Raw genomic sequence first — 14,848 nt, 5'->3', positions numbered from 1 at the left:
TGTTTCAGCCCTAGCCTGTGCTATGGTTTTGCAGATACTTTAGATTTATTTTGTAGCAATGTTTGTTAATACAAGGCAAATAGTACATTTTTTTTCCTATAGCAGTAAGATACTTTTGAAAGTACACGGTTAGCTTACATGCATACAAAAATGGCTCAGGAAAATTAATTCTTTACGGTAGGACCTGGCCTTCCCTATTCTGTGCTTAAAATCACGTGCTTTGACGTGAGAAACTTGGAATCAAAATTAATAGCGTAAAATGCATATGCCTATTGTGTAATCTTGCTGATTATGCTGTGTAATAAAATAAAATTATTTCTAAATTAGGAACTTAACTTCTTACATCCTTGCATGAATTCTGTCACTTATGTTATTTGACCAACCCTCTGGAATACTCAGCAGTTAGATATAAATAAAAAGCAAATACCTTAAATGTACTTGAGAGTGACACCTGCCTTTCTAAATGACTGTAGTTAAAAAAAAAAAAAAGATTGTAAAATACTAACCATGGGATAGAACTATAAGATCACCCTAGCACTTTTTTCTTATTTCCTAGTGAGACAAGTTTAACTTACAATAAGCAGATTCTAAGATGCTCTGCAGTTGCCAGTTGGCACGTGATGAATAAACAGCTAACACCATGTTTCTTTTTCTGTGTCAGTGCACGTCTGTTACCAGAAAAACTTACTGTTTACACAACACTAGTTGGGTTGCTGAATGCCAGGAACTACAATTTTGGTGGAGAATTTGTAGAAGCCATGATTCGTCAGCTTAAAGAATGTCTGAAAGTCAATATGTATAATGAAGCTGTGCATTTAGTAAGTGTTTTTTTGTTTCTTTGTTTGTTTTACATTTTTGCTCATCCTTTTTCTCTCCTTCTCCTTTCACCTTTTTGTTGCAGAAGAGCTGGGCCTTTCAGTGTGTATTACAGTCTCTTCCGGCATCAACATGCAATGCACTGTAGATATACCAAGAGATGTGTATTTTGTGAGAAGTATTTCCTTCCTCAGGGGAGAAAAATCATATTACAGTTGCAAAATTGACTTGCAACTGTATATTTTCCCAGTGACAAATTAATTTGCACTAAACAGAGGTGCCCCCCCCGTTCTACAGTCAAATGTATCAGTTAGATGAAAGTCATGCACTTTTATTGTGTTCAGAGGTGTATGATCTTCTTGTGGCTCCTATGGAAAAAAACAAACAAACAAACTGAAAAGAAAACTAACAGTGTGGCTCTTAAAAGCTATTTTTGATGGCTGTTATCAGGCCTGTGTTTTCATTCTGCTAATGAGGGATGAAGATCAAGCAGGCAGTTTTAAGTGCTGTCTTTGAAACCATTTGCTCAGCTCTTGCTGCTTATAGATTTTGTCTGCAAAAAAGTATTAGGACTTCAGCGGTGTCTGATTTAGAAGCCCAGTGCCAAGCTCCCCAGCTTCTTTTGAAGCCCACTGGTGAAAATTAAGATTCTAGTATTTCAGTGTATTTTGTCAAGAGACTGCTGTTCAACTATGGGACACTTTTGCTAATAAAATCCTCATTAGAAGTCCGTGCTGTCCTTTGGCTTCAGCTTCACCTTCTCTGGTCACACTCATATACAACTGACCTGTGAGAGTAACAACTAAGGGAGTGGCAGTAGAAATCTTTCCTCAGCTTTGTCAAAGACTTTTCAAAGACTATTCAGAGCAATGAATATCTGGAAGGTAAGAAAGAGTTTGGTGCTTTTCTCTATTGCAGTTGCTCTGTGAGTACTGAACTGTCTGCTTACTTTCCCAAGACGTCTGCCCAATGATTTGCCTTCAGATCAAAATACCTGTGTTGGTTTTTTGGACAACTTTTTGTGAATGTGCCTTTAAGAAAAAATGAGCCTTTAAGAAACAATATGTGAGATTTTAATTGCTAGAATTTCAGCCTATATTGTCTGTTAAGATTGTGGTGATACTGGGAGAGCTTGGATCCTACTAGGGCCTTGTTTAAGTCTGAAGGCAGGATACAAATCAAAAGAGAGGAGAGAGGAAAAGAAAGGGGGGGGGGCACTGCTCTGCCCCAGGTGTTTTCTACTTAAATTCCCACTTCTGTCAGTCTGAATTTCTTACTAGAGCGCAGCCAAATCAAGGATATATTCCTACCTTGTATATTTTTTTCTTCCCAGGCAAATAAGGTCATTGATTCCCAGCACGCCATCAGTCTGTCGTGTTTCAGAAACCTGAAAATGCCAGCAGTTTTTACATAGGCTCTCTCTGTGTAGCTATCTGTATTTATGAATAAATAATTGTAGAAATTAGTCATGTGTAATGCCATACAGATTCAGCACTGCTGTTCCCTGATGCACGTCTGGACTCACAAAGCAATGGATCAATCTGTCTTCAGCTTTTTAGAAGTTTTTTTCCTTCCACTTCTGTAATTTTAGTGATCTGATACCATTTAGAGTAGATAGAAGCACAAGGGTTTTTTTTCCTGTAGTATCAATTTGCATGTCTTTGAATGCATACTGGTGTTTCCCACCCTTCCTTAATTAGAAATATTATCCTTTCAATGTTATTGCAGTGAAACAGACTACAGACATTATAATGAATGGTGTATTAGGCAGCACTTACGGTACTTCTTTTCCACAGTTGAAAGGTGGGTCTGTACAGTGTGCAGTATTTCTGCCTTTGTAGTACTGAATGAATATTGTACTTTTATTGATGGTTTGTTTTAGTCCTTTAAGTGATGTTTATTTGTTCTTGTGCAGTCAGTTTAGAAAGTATGCATTTAAAACAATTTTTTTGGTCTTTTTTAGGTTCGTTTTCTGTCTGATCTTGTGAATTGTCACGTAATAGCTGCACCTTCAATGGTAGCTATGTTTGAGAATTTTGTGAGTGTGACACAGGAGGAAGATGTACCCCAAGTAAGCAAAAGATCTGTAGGCTCCTCTATTTCTGTTTTCACAATTTTTCTGTGCCATTGCTTCTGTACTTGTGCTTAGAACAGTGAAATTTTAGAGAGTGCAAGCTAAATTGGACTGTCGTGTGCAGTTTCTTTAGCATGAGTAAAAGAAGCCTGTGGCAGTTAGAAAATACATGCATACAGTAAGAAAGTATGGTCCTTTATAGTGAGGTAGCTGAAGTGAATTCATTTTACTTTACTTTGGCAAATGCATAGTGCCTGGCTTGTTCTGCTATATTGATGATCTGCAGGAGGACTGTGAAAGTGATATCATTTCTTAAGTCTGCTTGTCACAGTTCAAGTTAAAAATTATACGTTTCAAGCAAGAATATATTTTTTTCATGGCTTGGCAATCCAGTCTTTAACTGCTGGTCTTTACGTGCTGCCAAAATAATAGTTTTGCTAATGTTATAATTTAAATTAAAATGGAGTGTGTGTACAAAATCTTTTGGAGCTTACTTGTATACTTAGATTTCAGTATATTTCTTTCCTATAGGTGCGGTGTGACTGGTATATGTTTGCATTTCTGTCGTCTTTGCCTTGGGTTGGAAAGGAGTTATATGAAAAAAAGGATGCTGAAATGGATCGCCTCTTGTCTCAGACAGAAAGCTATTTGAAGTAGGTTGTAACCCATTAAAAATACTCTTACCGGTATCCAAGTATGGATTAATACCTTTGATTATTGCTCACTTAAAAGTATTCTAAAGTCTTAGGTCTGAACCATTCTGTGGGGGGAAAAAAAACCCTGAAAATAGAATAGGTGGAGAGATTTTTGAATTTGAAAAGTTTTGTTTTCTTGTCTAGTTCTAGGATATGTTGAAGGTCTTGTTCTGCTCGTGCTGAAGCAGCTGCAGTTGTAAGTGTGCTGTGAATACCGATAGGTGGTTGTGTTAGTGCTCTGCAGTGTGACTGCTTTCTGTCTAGGTGCTTCAAGTTAACATTGTTGTCAAGATATGATAATAGAGATATTTTAAGTAATCACAAAGCTGGTTTTTATATATTGTAGACTTCATCAGCTGAAGACATCAAATAGTAGTACACTCGCAATAAGAAAAAAATTGTTGCCCTAAATTAGTCTTTTAAAGGTCAGGTTTTCCTTCATATGTAAACAGACGCCGTCAGAAGATTCATGTACCCATGCTCCAAGTTTGGACTGCTGATAAACCACATCCACAAGAAGAGGTGAGTGGACTTTACGTTGCATTCTTTCAGAAGGTTTGAGAAACAATTTTTTACTGAGGTGTTCTTTTACCATGAAATTAAAAGGCACCTCTAAAAGAATTAATGCTTTGAATTGTCTCCTGTTTGTCATTAATTCTAACAAGTTCTGCGTGAGGAATTCTCTTCTAGGTTGTGAGTAGAAGAGTGTTTTCTTGTTTGCTGACAGGCCCCTGAGGAAATGTTATGAAGTGAGGAATGGTTGTACATTGTAGTATTTGTTTTGGAATTGCAGGTACAGGGCTTCATGTTAAGAGGACATTTGTGAGAAGCAGAATGTAATTCCTTACTTATCCCTTAATGTTTTTCGTCTGCAAGAAAGAAACCTTTCTAGTGGCTTTGCGTTCTCAGCTCTAGGAAGTGCTAAACAAATACGTAGAAACTGTATGCGGCGGTTACTGTGCCATCTTTCACAATTAAACCAAAAATACTGGAGGGGAGGGGTAGCATCTGGCTAGTTTGGGGTGGAATTTATCTTTTCAGATATTCTTAGGTTTTTTACCTTTCCCCTAAGTTTGAGGACAAACTTAGTTGGAAAGTGAGATCTAAGCTGCTCTTCTGGGAAGTTTTGGAACATGGCCCTCTTACATTTTGTTCACTGTTCTGATTAAATCACAGTCTTAACAATTGTCTTGTTAATCATAATTTGGAGAGGTAGCCTGTCTGATTATGATTGATTTGTCAACATGAGTATTCTGCCTGCCAAATATCTGAATTTCCTTCTTTCGCTCAATAGAGGAGAGATTAGCAGAAAGCGTTTGAGACCATGTGTTATCTAGAGTACTGCAAACGTGACTGTTCACTTCAGGTGCTAGTAGTTGCTAGTTTTGTTCCCATTTTGTAGTGGGATAATTTCAGTAAATGCAAAGCACTTCCATGTAAAGACATTCCTTGCAGCAGTTATAACATGAAACTTGCGCTCAGTAAGGCCACAGGCCTCCAGAGTTCTTGGACTGCTTTTAGCAAGAGAGTAATTAAACAAAGCAAAACTATTGCCTGTTGCACAGGTGTCTGTGCCATCTCTGGGAGAACACTGGCACTCACAATTGTGTTGAAAACCATGGCAAAGGTATTTAATATTTGATAGTATTGTATTTGTCTTGAATATGCAGTAGGTGGTAGTTTTGATTGCTCTGGGAACAGCATGGCAGTCCTACGGAATGTTTTTCCAATTTTAATGTTGATATTATGTCTGTTTTAATACCACCAATGAGCAGTGATGGAAGTAGTGTTCACTGCTGTAGTTTTGCTGGCAGATTCAAAGGATGACCATCGTACTCGGACTCCTGGGCTGCCCGTTGGTGTTTAAAAACCTGCCAGCGGTTAAATTTTACTAACACAATGTTGTGTGGAATTAGGAGCAGCTCTGGCATTTAGAGTTCTTAAATTATTTCTTGGTTTACTGAATTAGCAGTTTTATTAAACTGTTTGTTTTTTTCTGAATGGAATACAGAATTTAAGAAACACATTTCTGATAGTTCAGGGAGCTGCCAGCTTTGTTTAGAGATTCGGTGCATCTGATGTTTCTCACCTTTTTCCTTCAGTATTTAGACTGCCTTTGGTCTCAGATTCAGAAGTTGAAAAAAGACCGGTGGCAAGAACGGCACATTCTGAGGCCCTACTTGGCTTTTGACAGCATTCTTTGTGAAGCGCTGCAACACAATCTGCCTCCGTTCACTCCTCCACCTCACACTGAAGATTCAGTGTACCCGATGCCAAGGGTTATATTTAGGATGTTTGACTACACAGATGATCCTGAGGTATGTGATTGCTGTGGGGGATGGTGAGCAGATTTCACAGTTAGGTTCCTGGGGCAATATTGGTCAAAATGTGGTGTCACCTCTCCCAGGATAGTGAGTGGTTTGAAGACCAGCAGCAGTTCTGCTTTGGTACTTCTGAAGAAATGAATGAAGTGATCAAGTTACTGTACGAAGCAAATCTGTGAGGAGCAGAATTTAGGGAGTAAGATGTTGTGATGCTTTCATTTAGAACTACAGTGTTGATTGAATTCTCTAATGTCTCCAGTAAAACTACACTCAGAGAGACTTGCTTTCCATAAAGTTGGTGACTTGAGTCTTTTTCCAGGCTAGGTATTTTTTTGTAATGTTTAAAAACTGTTGTTTACTCATCTGTTAAAATTTGTTGATGCATATTGTGGAACAAACGAGTGCTTAATTGGGGTAGGTGAAAGATCTGTCTGTCTCAGCAGTCTGCCTCCAGCATTGGTCAACAGCAGATACATAGACAAAAGTGTATAGGAATAGGGAAAGAAATATACTGCTTTCCCCAAGTGCTTTTATACCTCCCTTTGCTTTAAGTCCGCTGCCTTTTACCTTCCTTTGTCAGCCCCTGTTTTTTGCAATGAACGAGACCATAACTGTGTATTCTTTCCACTCTATCCTGGCCATTCCTGGCTTTATTTCTTTATTGTATTCCAGCTCAGCTGTGATTTTTGTGTTGGTTTCTTTTTTTCCAGACTGCATGGTGGTAGCCTGCCTGATGGCTCCACAGAGCAAAGGAAGCAGCAGATGCTACATGACCTTATAATCATGTTCTCTAACTTTGTTCCCCGCCCCCCCCCCCTTTTTTTTTGTAATGAGTCCTAGTATTCATTTTGTTTTAAACATCAATCTGAGGTTTGTGTGAAGCTGTATCACACCAGCTTCTCAGACCTGAAGGACACAGGGCAGCTGAGACCTCACTGTGTTTATGTGGAAGTTGGACTACTTTTTCCACCTGTAAATGTATGTAGGATAGCTTGCTACCTGTAGTACCACTGTATTAGCAGTGATCTTTCATGAGTCTTAATTCTTTCTTACCAGGGCCCTGTCATGCCTGGCAGCCACTCTGTTGAACGATTTGTAATAGAAGAGAACCTTCACTGCATCATCAAATCCCACTGGAAAGAGAGAAAGACTTGGTAGGAAGAGCTTAGCACTATGGCGCCCTTGCACTTCTTATATGCTACCATGGCTTTGGTGCCATCAGGGATATACAGAGTTGTGCGCTGGTTAGACAAAAGCTCAAGATTAAATGTTTGATGAAACTTGATTTACTATATTTAACTGTATTAAAACTGTTGCCTGGAATACTATGGGTCTGTAATATCCAGATAATGGAGAGTCTGTATGATCCAGGGGGACAGTGGCTCCTTGGGAAGGGCAATTCTTGATAATACAGGATGTGCTGCAAAAGATACACAGACACACCTTATTCTTCATGGCAGCACTGTGGAGAGTGTGGTTGTGTTATGCTTCCTGGAATTTTGAAGCAGCTGACTTGTTGGGGCACAGTAAGCCTTGAGCTGGTTCATCTGCAGCTGACTGTGCACTGGTGTTTATGAACACAATTCTGCTTCCTACTATTCCTTATTGCATTATTCTCTTTGGGATTACATGGCAGAGATAATTGAGCTTGCTCTGGGGAGTCACTGCAGGGCCAGCAGATTTCATTAGTTTGAATTCAGCTGTGCCAGGAAGCAGTCAGGGCACTTTTTTTTTGCCTGAGCAATATCTGATGTGGGTAATTGATAAGCAAGATGGTTTGCCACAGGTAATTAGCTGTGTCATGCTTCCAAATGAAAACCACCAAACTTTGTATAGTATGCAAGAAATGGGCAGAAACAATGTTTTTGGTGATAACATGTGATAAAGTTCTTTGGTTGCAGCTGTTTGATTCAGCAGAAACTAGAAATTCAGGGTTGTTGAGTTACTGGGATAGTCTTTGTTAATTCTCAGAGGAAAGTAAAAGACTAGAGGGAGATACAAGATTTGCCAGAAAGGTAGAAATAAAATCAAGGAAGTAGCAGTTGTTTGCTTTGTACTAATGATAGGTGATAATGAGCTGATTAAAAGATGAAGCATTTGAAGCCTGAGAGTTTCTTATATAACCCATTAGCTTAATTGTGCTTTCAAGTAATTCTGAACATCTGTTGTTTGGGGTTTTTTTTTCCTTTTCATATATGCATGCCAGAATTGCAGATCACCGTGACTATTTATGCAAAACTATTTTGCATAGCAGTATAGTGTTGAAGTGATGTAACTACATAGAGAGAAAATACATCGTTACAAATGATAGTTTAGGCAATTCTGGTGTGTTCTTGTGCTGTTTCAAAAAGTGTTCTATGGATTGATGGACAGACTTTGGAAGGATTGTTGATTTGTTTGTGCTGCTTTTGTGTGAACTCTTGCCCAGAATTAAGCATTTTCTGTAACTTTGTTACTTGATCTTTACATCACATTTGCTGTGTTATGTTCTGAACTAAATGTATCTGTGGTTTTGCAGTGCTGCACAGCTGTTGAGCTATCCAGGAAATAACAAGATCCCCTTGAACTACCACATAGTAGAGGTATGGATTTTATAGATAAACTCTTTTGTAGCTCCATTATTTCACGAGTAACATGTCCCAGTTAGTTCCATGATAAATCCATTACATTACAGTTTGATTTGGGAGTCAACCAGAACCTTGTTGAATTCAACCAATGGCTTTTAAATGACAGGGTTATGTGCAGGTGAGAGTTAGTTTTATGCTTTTTGTTGTCATTTTAACTTGGTGCATGGGAGCTTTGGTCAAGTACCAAAATTTTTTAGTGCATGAGTAATCCAGGTTGTGGCGTTTTGCAAACTTTCAGAGTTTTACATATGATGCTTGTAATGTATCACGCAGTCTAAGAGATGGCTACATTTAAGTCACTTGTATTTTAATTCAATTTCTTTTTAACTAAAAGAGGAAATACGTGCAAATTGAGATACAAGAAACTCCATTTAAACATAAGAAAAATCTGTTTTTACTGTGAAGGTGATTAAACACTGGAAGAGTTTTCCCAGAGAAGTTGTGGAGTCTCCTTAGAGAAGCTCAGAACCTAATAACCTGCTCTAGGTGACCCTGCCTTATGCAGGGGGCTTTTGACTAGATGATCTCCAGCCAGACTCAGCTGTTCTGCATGATCTATGTTTGGGTATTCTAAATTATTCTGTTCTACTGGCTCTGAAAAGAACTTGCAGTGAAATAGTGGCATGTTTTCTCCGGGGCATCCTCCATGTCAGAGAATTTTAAATAACTGTAATGTGTATCAGAAGAGCAGCATAGGTTTTCTTTTGCTGCCTCCTTTCAAGGGTCTGTTTTCAAGATGCAGAGCTGGATAAAACTTCATCAATTTCCATCAAAGGTTGAAAGGGATTAAGAGATTTCAGTAATAATGGCAACTTGTCATATGAAGGCTTTATGAAGAAGTAAATATAAGGAATTTCAGAAGATTCATCTTAATAAAAGTGAGATTGAGAATTCGTCTTGGCACCAGAATGCCAAATACTCTGAATGCTGTGAATTTACATTACTTTTGGTCAGCTTGTTCTTTTTGTACTCTGAATTCAGAACAGAGGAATCTTAAAATTAACAATAATTTTCTGCCTTAACATCGAAGTATCTTCAGTGGTCTTATCTTCCGTATCTTCAGGTGCTGTATATGGCTGTGTGCTTTATGTTCAGCTGTACATACATTAATGCCAACAAATAGTTACTGTATTCCTGATGAAATAGGTTACCTAAAGGCCCTGGAAATTCTTTGATTCAGAAACTTGTAGGATGTGAAAATAGCAAAAGTTTGCCTAGATGAAATTACTGGAAAGAGGTGCAAGGTTGGTGTACAAATTCTTTGACTATTACTGTAATAATTTTCTTTTTCTTGCAATTTTGAATTATTTTTTAGTATTAACTTCATTACTTGTCTATGACTGCTTACTTTTGGTGAAGCTCCAGAGTTTTAAAGGCTTAGAAAGATTTTTTTTTTTTCAGGCTTCTGTGCATTCTGATTACTGCTTCTCCCTTGTAAGCTCTCTCTTAACGGTCAAGTTGGTGATATGTTGCTTTCAACAACAGTTTAACAGTTTAACCTGTGAAATTTCACTAACTTTTTCAGTAAGTCACAGAACTGTGGAAATAATACAGTCAAACAAATAATGTAAAGTGTTATTTAAGGTTCAGAACATAACAGTTAGGCAGAAATAAATGTAGCCTGAAAGTGGTTGTCAGTACCTTCCCAAGTATGCCTACTTTTGAGGTCCCTGAGGCTCCACATCGTAGTTTGTCAAGCAGAGCACAGAATGCTCCATGCTACCTGGAATCTGTGCGAAACACTGAAACATGGGGCCTTTCTCTCTCTAGCTTCTTACAGATGTGTATGTGGATATTTCTGGTAGCTGTGAACAGAGAATGTCTGGGCAGCATCATTGCCTTTTTGGACTGCTGTGCCCGGTTGTGCTCCTACAGCTTTTGGTACAACTTACACTTGACAGAGTTCAGACATTCAGATCATCAGCATCCTGATCTTTCTTGTGACCTTGTGGTTTTCACAGAGTATGGTATGCCAGTTTGAAACGCTTAATCTGAATGATAATGAACATCTGATGATTATCACAAATAGTTTTATGCAGTATCTCAAACAGATAATGACTGATCATCCAGTTGTTGTTATTTCCTATCTTGAGAAAAGGAGCAGTTTTCTACCTAACAGGGTCCCCCCTGCCTTTTTGCCATATTGTCATGGTTTAACCCCAGTTGGCAACTAAGCACCACACAGCTGCTCGCTCACTCCCCCCGCAGTGGGATGAGGGAGAGAATCAGAAAAGTAAAAGTGAGAAAACTCATCGGTTGAGATAAAGACCATTTAATAGGTAAAGCAAAAGCCGTGCACTCAAACAAAAGCAAAATAAGGAACTCACTCACTACTTCCCATCAGCAGGCACCTGTTCAGCCACCTCCAGGAAAGCAGGGCTCCATCATGCCTAACGATTACTAGGAAGACAAACGCCAAAACAAACTCCAAATGTCCCTCCCTTCCTTCTTCCCCCAGATTTTTATTGCTGAGCATGGTATCATATGGTCTGGAATATCCCTGTGGTCAGTTGGGGTCAGCTGTCCCAGCTGTGTCCCCTCCCAGCTTCTTGTGCACCCCCAGCTTGCTTGCTGGTGGGGTGGTGTGAGAAGCAGAAGAGGCTTTGACTCTATGTAAGCACTGCTCGGCAACAAGGAAAACATCCCTGTGTTATCAACACTGTTTTCAGCACAAATCCAAAACACAGCCCCATACTAGCTACTATGAAGATTAGCTGTATCCCAGCCAAAACCAGCACACATATCTGTCTTAATGGTATGTCCAAATTACACTATTACAGAAAGGTTCTTTAGCTCTTTACAGTGTCTTCATGATTTCAAGTCCTTCCTTAGAATGACGAGTTCTAGTCAATGTGTTTTTCTGTGCTGTTTGTGCAGTCTATAAACGGATGTTGATTTCTTACGCTAGTAAGAAGATTTTCTAAAGCTTACTTATTTAAGCTGCAATTCTTCCCTGTTTATTCAGAAGTTTAAAGAGGAAATTGACCAACCATAAGGAATCAAAGTTTCCCGATTCCTTTGATGTAATTTAAATCTAGTTGAGGATGGCGTGCAAAATAAACAGAAACTCAGAGATGAATGTTGTACTATGATGGTCTTTTTGTAGCCCTCAAAGATTGACATGCTGTTATTATAGACAAACTTGAAAATAAAACCACGAATGTTGACTGCAGGATTGTTTTCAGTTTTCTTAGAAGGATCTGCTGCCAAGGGGTACTGAGCATATATTTTTGTTGTATGAAATGCTGGTTGTAATTTTCAGTTGAAAGTTGTGGCTTTACTTATGTAAGTTTGTGTCTAGGAGAAAAGAGGACATGATGGAAAAGATACAGATGTAATTTTAATGCAAATAGTCTTTCATACTAAATGCTTAGGCTTCCTTTAATATGTTTAATGTTTATATTTATTATTTAACAGGATCAGATGATTTCCGCTTTTCTCAGATCATGTGGTAGCACTGCAGGAGGTCATATTATAACTATGCCCATTTCTACATTACATAATGTATTTGTTAGACATAACAGAGATATAATGCTGGTTTTGTGTTAGTATGATATGAGAAGGGCAGTTAGAGTGGACTCTATTAGAACAGTGTAGGGTTACCACTACCTTTGTAAGTTTCTCTTTTTCCCGGAACATGCATTTCACAAAATAATATGGGCCTTTTTGGGTATGTAACTGTTTAAGATCCATTGATTGCCACTATTGCGAAGCTGAGGGTTGTGCAGGCCATGTCGGACTGTGCTCTTGATTCTGTGCCGCCTTCTCCTACAGGTAATATTTGCAGAATTGTTTCAACTTCCATCTCCACCACACATTGAAGTCATGTACACAACGCTCCTGATTGAACTGTGCAAACTTCAGCCTGGCTCTTTACCACAAGTTGTATCCTTTCTGCGCTGCTGGAGAGCATTTATTAAAATGCAGTCTTTATTTTGTTTGTTCTGTAGATGGTGGGATAGCAATAAATACTGGTGGTATTAATATTTTGCAGCAGCTGCCTGAAACTTTGCCTGTAACACTCACATGAAAGAATAGCACAGCCCACTTAGCACAGGTCTAGATTTGCCAACTGGGCAAGACTCTTCAGTTTTCTGGACAACGTTCTGGTACTTCCTCTGACCTTCCCAAGAAGTGCTGTTTTGGTGAGGGGATAAAATACAATACTCCTGTTTGTCACTGCAGTCTGTTCGGGCCTGGACAATGTGTGGCATGGTCACAGACACAATAAAGGCTGAGAAGGAAAGGAAGTGACAGACTTGATCTTTTGTTCTAACAACTGTGTGAATGCTCCTACTCTTTTTTTAGTAGGAAGTGTAGCAGATGATTTAAAGGAACTTGCCTGAGTTCCCACTCAGTGCTTCCACTAGAAGCATTCAAAAGGTCAATAATCATCTGTCAGCTCAGACAGGGTGGCTAAATGCTGAGGAAGGAGGCGTGACTCCTAGCTAATTCTGGCTATTACATTGCCCTGACTTTGCTGCCATTTTAGGTCACGTTAGATCATTGTTTTAGATCAAGCTACAGACTGAGAATGGAGGATGGCTACCAGAGGTCTATCCACTGGTAATTTCATGCACAAATTTTCATTCTACTTCATGATACCACTCACTGTTTGCAAATCACATATCTCAATGATTAGAGCCAAATCTGTTTCTAGAGTTGGGCGGATGTCCATGCAGAAAGTTTTTAATGTTAAATAGGGACACCATAAGAAGGATAAAGGCCTTGTTGGGTAAAGTCAGTGTAGACATACTTTCTCAAGCCTTCAGTGATGATCAAGGATTGTTTGTGGATAAGCATCAATAGCAGCCCGTGAAGCTAGACTGGTGAGATTACAGAAGTACTCCATAAGGAGGTTGGTGTCTGTTCATATCAGTGCAGTTTTGCTTGTTGCATGACATGAATTCTGGCTTTCTATGGATGAAGCCAACAGTCTCGTTGCAATAATGGAAGAAAACCAGACTGGAATTAGAGGGTAGAACTCATAATATGCTTCACTTCTTCCACTGTGGATTTACTGTGATTTACCTGATTTTGGAGTAGACCCAGGGACCTTTCAGTACAAAAAGTTGATGACATTCTATTAAAAAACTGAAAGGAATAACATCTGACTTATCTAGTGCTTTTCTGTAACCCTTAATAAGAAACTTTCAGCTTGCACAAGCCACAGAAATGCTCTACATGCGTTTGGATACAATGAATACAACATGTGTGGACAGGTAAATGTGTTTTGGAGACGATGGAAAACATTCCTCAATATCCGATGTACAGGAAAAATGAAGAGGTGATGGAAAGAGTAGTCAGAAATTGTTGGTAGAACTTCTTGATGCTATTCAAAATGTTTTCTGGGCTCTGGCTTTGAGCAAGAGAAGGTGGAGGACTGACTGCTTGCCTCTCCTTCCCAGAAACACTCCCCCAGAGGTTGGAAGTCTAGCTGTCTGTACAGGACAGTTAAAATCGGTGACAACTTTTCCGTGTTCAAAGCTGTTCATAGTTGCATAGTACTCTTATTTAGTACTATGCCTGCTCCCTAGTAGTCTGGGAGGCGACTTGGAAGTAGAGTTTACGTGCAGCGCAGAGGAGGAGAGTGGTGGTGATTTTGCCCTTTGAGTGAAGTCTGCATTGTGTAGGAGAGCTGTTAATTACTCATAAAAAATGTGGAGGTTGCATATTCACAGTAAGTTTACACTTTAATTGTCAGGTTATAGTTTAATAGGTTATCTCTTTGTATTAAACAACAGAACATGAGAGGCTGTCTATTTGTCGATAAAAGGTTCTTTCTGACTCTCTGAACTCAGTCTTTTTTATCTGTCGACATAAATGCCTGTTTAATGCTGTAATAGCTTTAGAGTTTAGGCTTGCCTTTGGAAAGTAGAATGCATTTATAAGAAGAATCTCAACTGAAAGTTCTCCTGCACTTCTGACATTTAATGGAGCTTTCTTTCTCTTTTAATAAAGATTTATTAACTGGTTTTCTCACCACTTGAGCAACTTCCAGTTCCGTTGGAGCTGGGAAGATTGGTAAGTTTCTCTCCTTTTGATCTGAACCTGATATTGCAAAAACCTTAACATTTCAAACTTATCCAGGAAGTGTCACAGCATAGTGGCCCTGTTAATTGCTTTCCTCCAGCTCTTAGAGATCTTTCATAATCTGTTCACCACCAACCAGTGGTAGATTATCTTGATAATCTCTTTAGTCACTGTGTTGTCCCTGGTGAACTTCACGATAAATCCAGTGTAAGCGTTCCCTAAACAGGGGAAGTAGAAATGTGATTTCTTTAATTTGTCCTGCACCCACAGTCAGTTGCT

General features: G+C 38.9%; 1 protein-coding gene across 2 annotated transcripts in view; it reads left to right on the top strand.

The window, feature by feature from the left end:
* NCBP1 (nuclear cap binding protein subunit 1) overlaps nucleotides 1-14,848 on the top strand; it is a 32,780-nt gene that overhangs the window by 2,004 nt on the left and 15,928 nt on the right. For both annotated transcript variants that reach the window (XR_008233515.1, XM_052777226.1), the window contains exons 4-13: nucleotides 662-818; nucleotides 2,780-2,887; nucleotides 3,422-3,543; nucleotides 4,038-4,107; nucleotides 5,688-5,903; nucleotides 6,966-7,063; nucleotides 8,428-8,491; nucleotides 12,311-12,421; nucleotides 13,694-13,758; nucleotides 14,498-14,560. Coding sequence is in view for 1 of the 2 variants with exons in the window: in XM_052777226.1 (XP_052633186.1) it covers nucleotides 662-818; nucleotides 2,780-2,887; nucleotides 3,422-3,543; nucleotides 4,038-4,107; nucleotides 5,688-5,903; nucleotides 6,966-7,063; nucleotides 8,428-8,491; nucleotides 12,311-12,421; nucleotides 13,694-13,758; nucleotides 14,498-14,560 (1,074 nt within the window). In the remaining variant the exon portion in view is untranslated. The remainder of the gene's footprint in view (nucleotides 1-661; nucleotides 819-2,779; nucleotides 2,888-3,421; nucleotides 3,544-4,037; nucleotides 4,108-5,687; nucleotides 5,904-6,965; nucleotides 7,064-8,427; nucleotides 8,492-12,310; nucleotides 12,422-13,693; nucleotides 13,759-14,497; nucleotides 14,561-14,848) is intronic.

This window comes from Harpia harpyja, chromosome Z (assembly GCF_026419915.1).
Source record: "Harpia harpyja isolate bHarHar1 chromosome Z, bHarHar1 primary haplotype, whole genome shotgun sequence".
NCBI classification, from domain to species: Eukaryota; Metazoa; Chordata; class Aves; order Accipitriformes; family Accipitridae; genus Harpia; species Harpia harpyja.
Note: the sequence above shows the minus strand (reverse complement) of the source record. Positions and strands in the feature narration are given on the sequence as shown.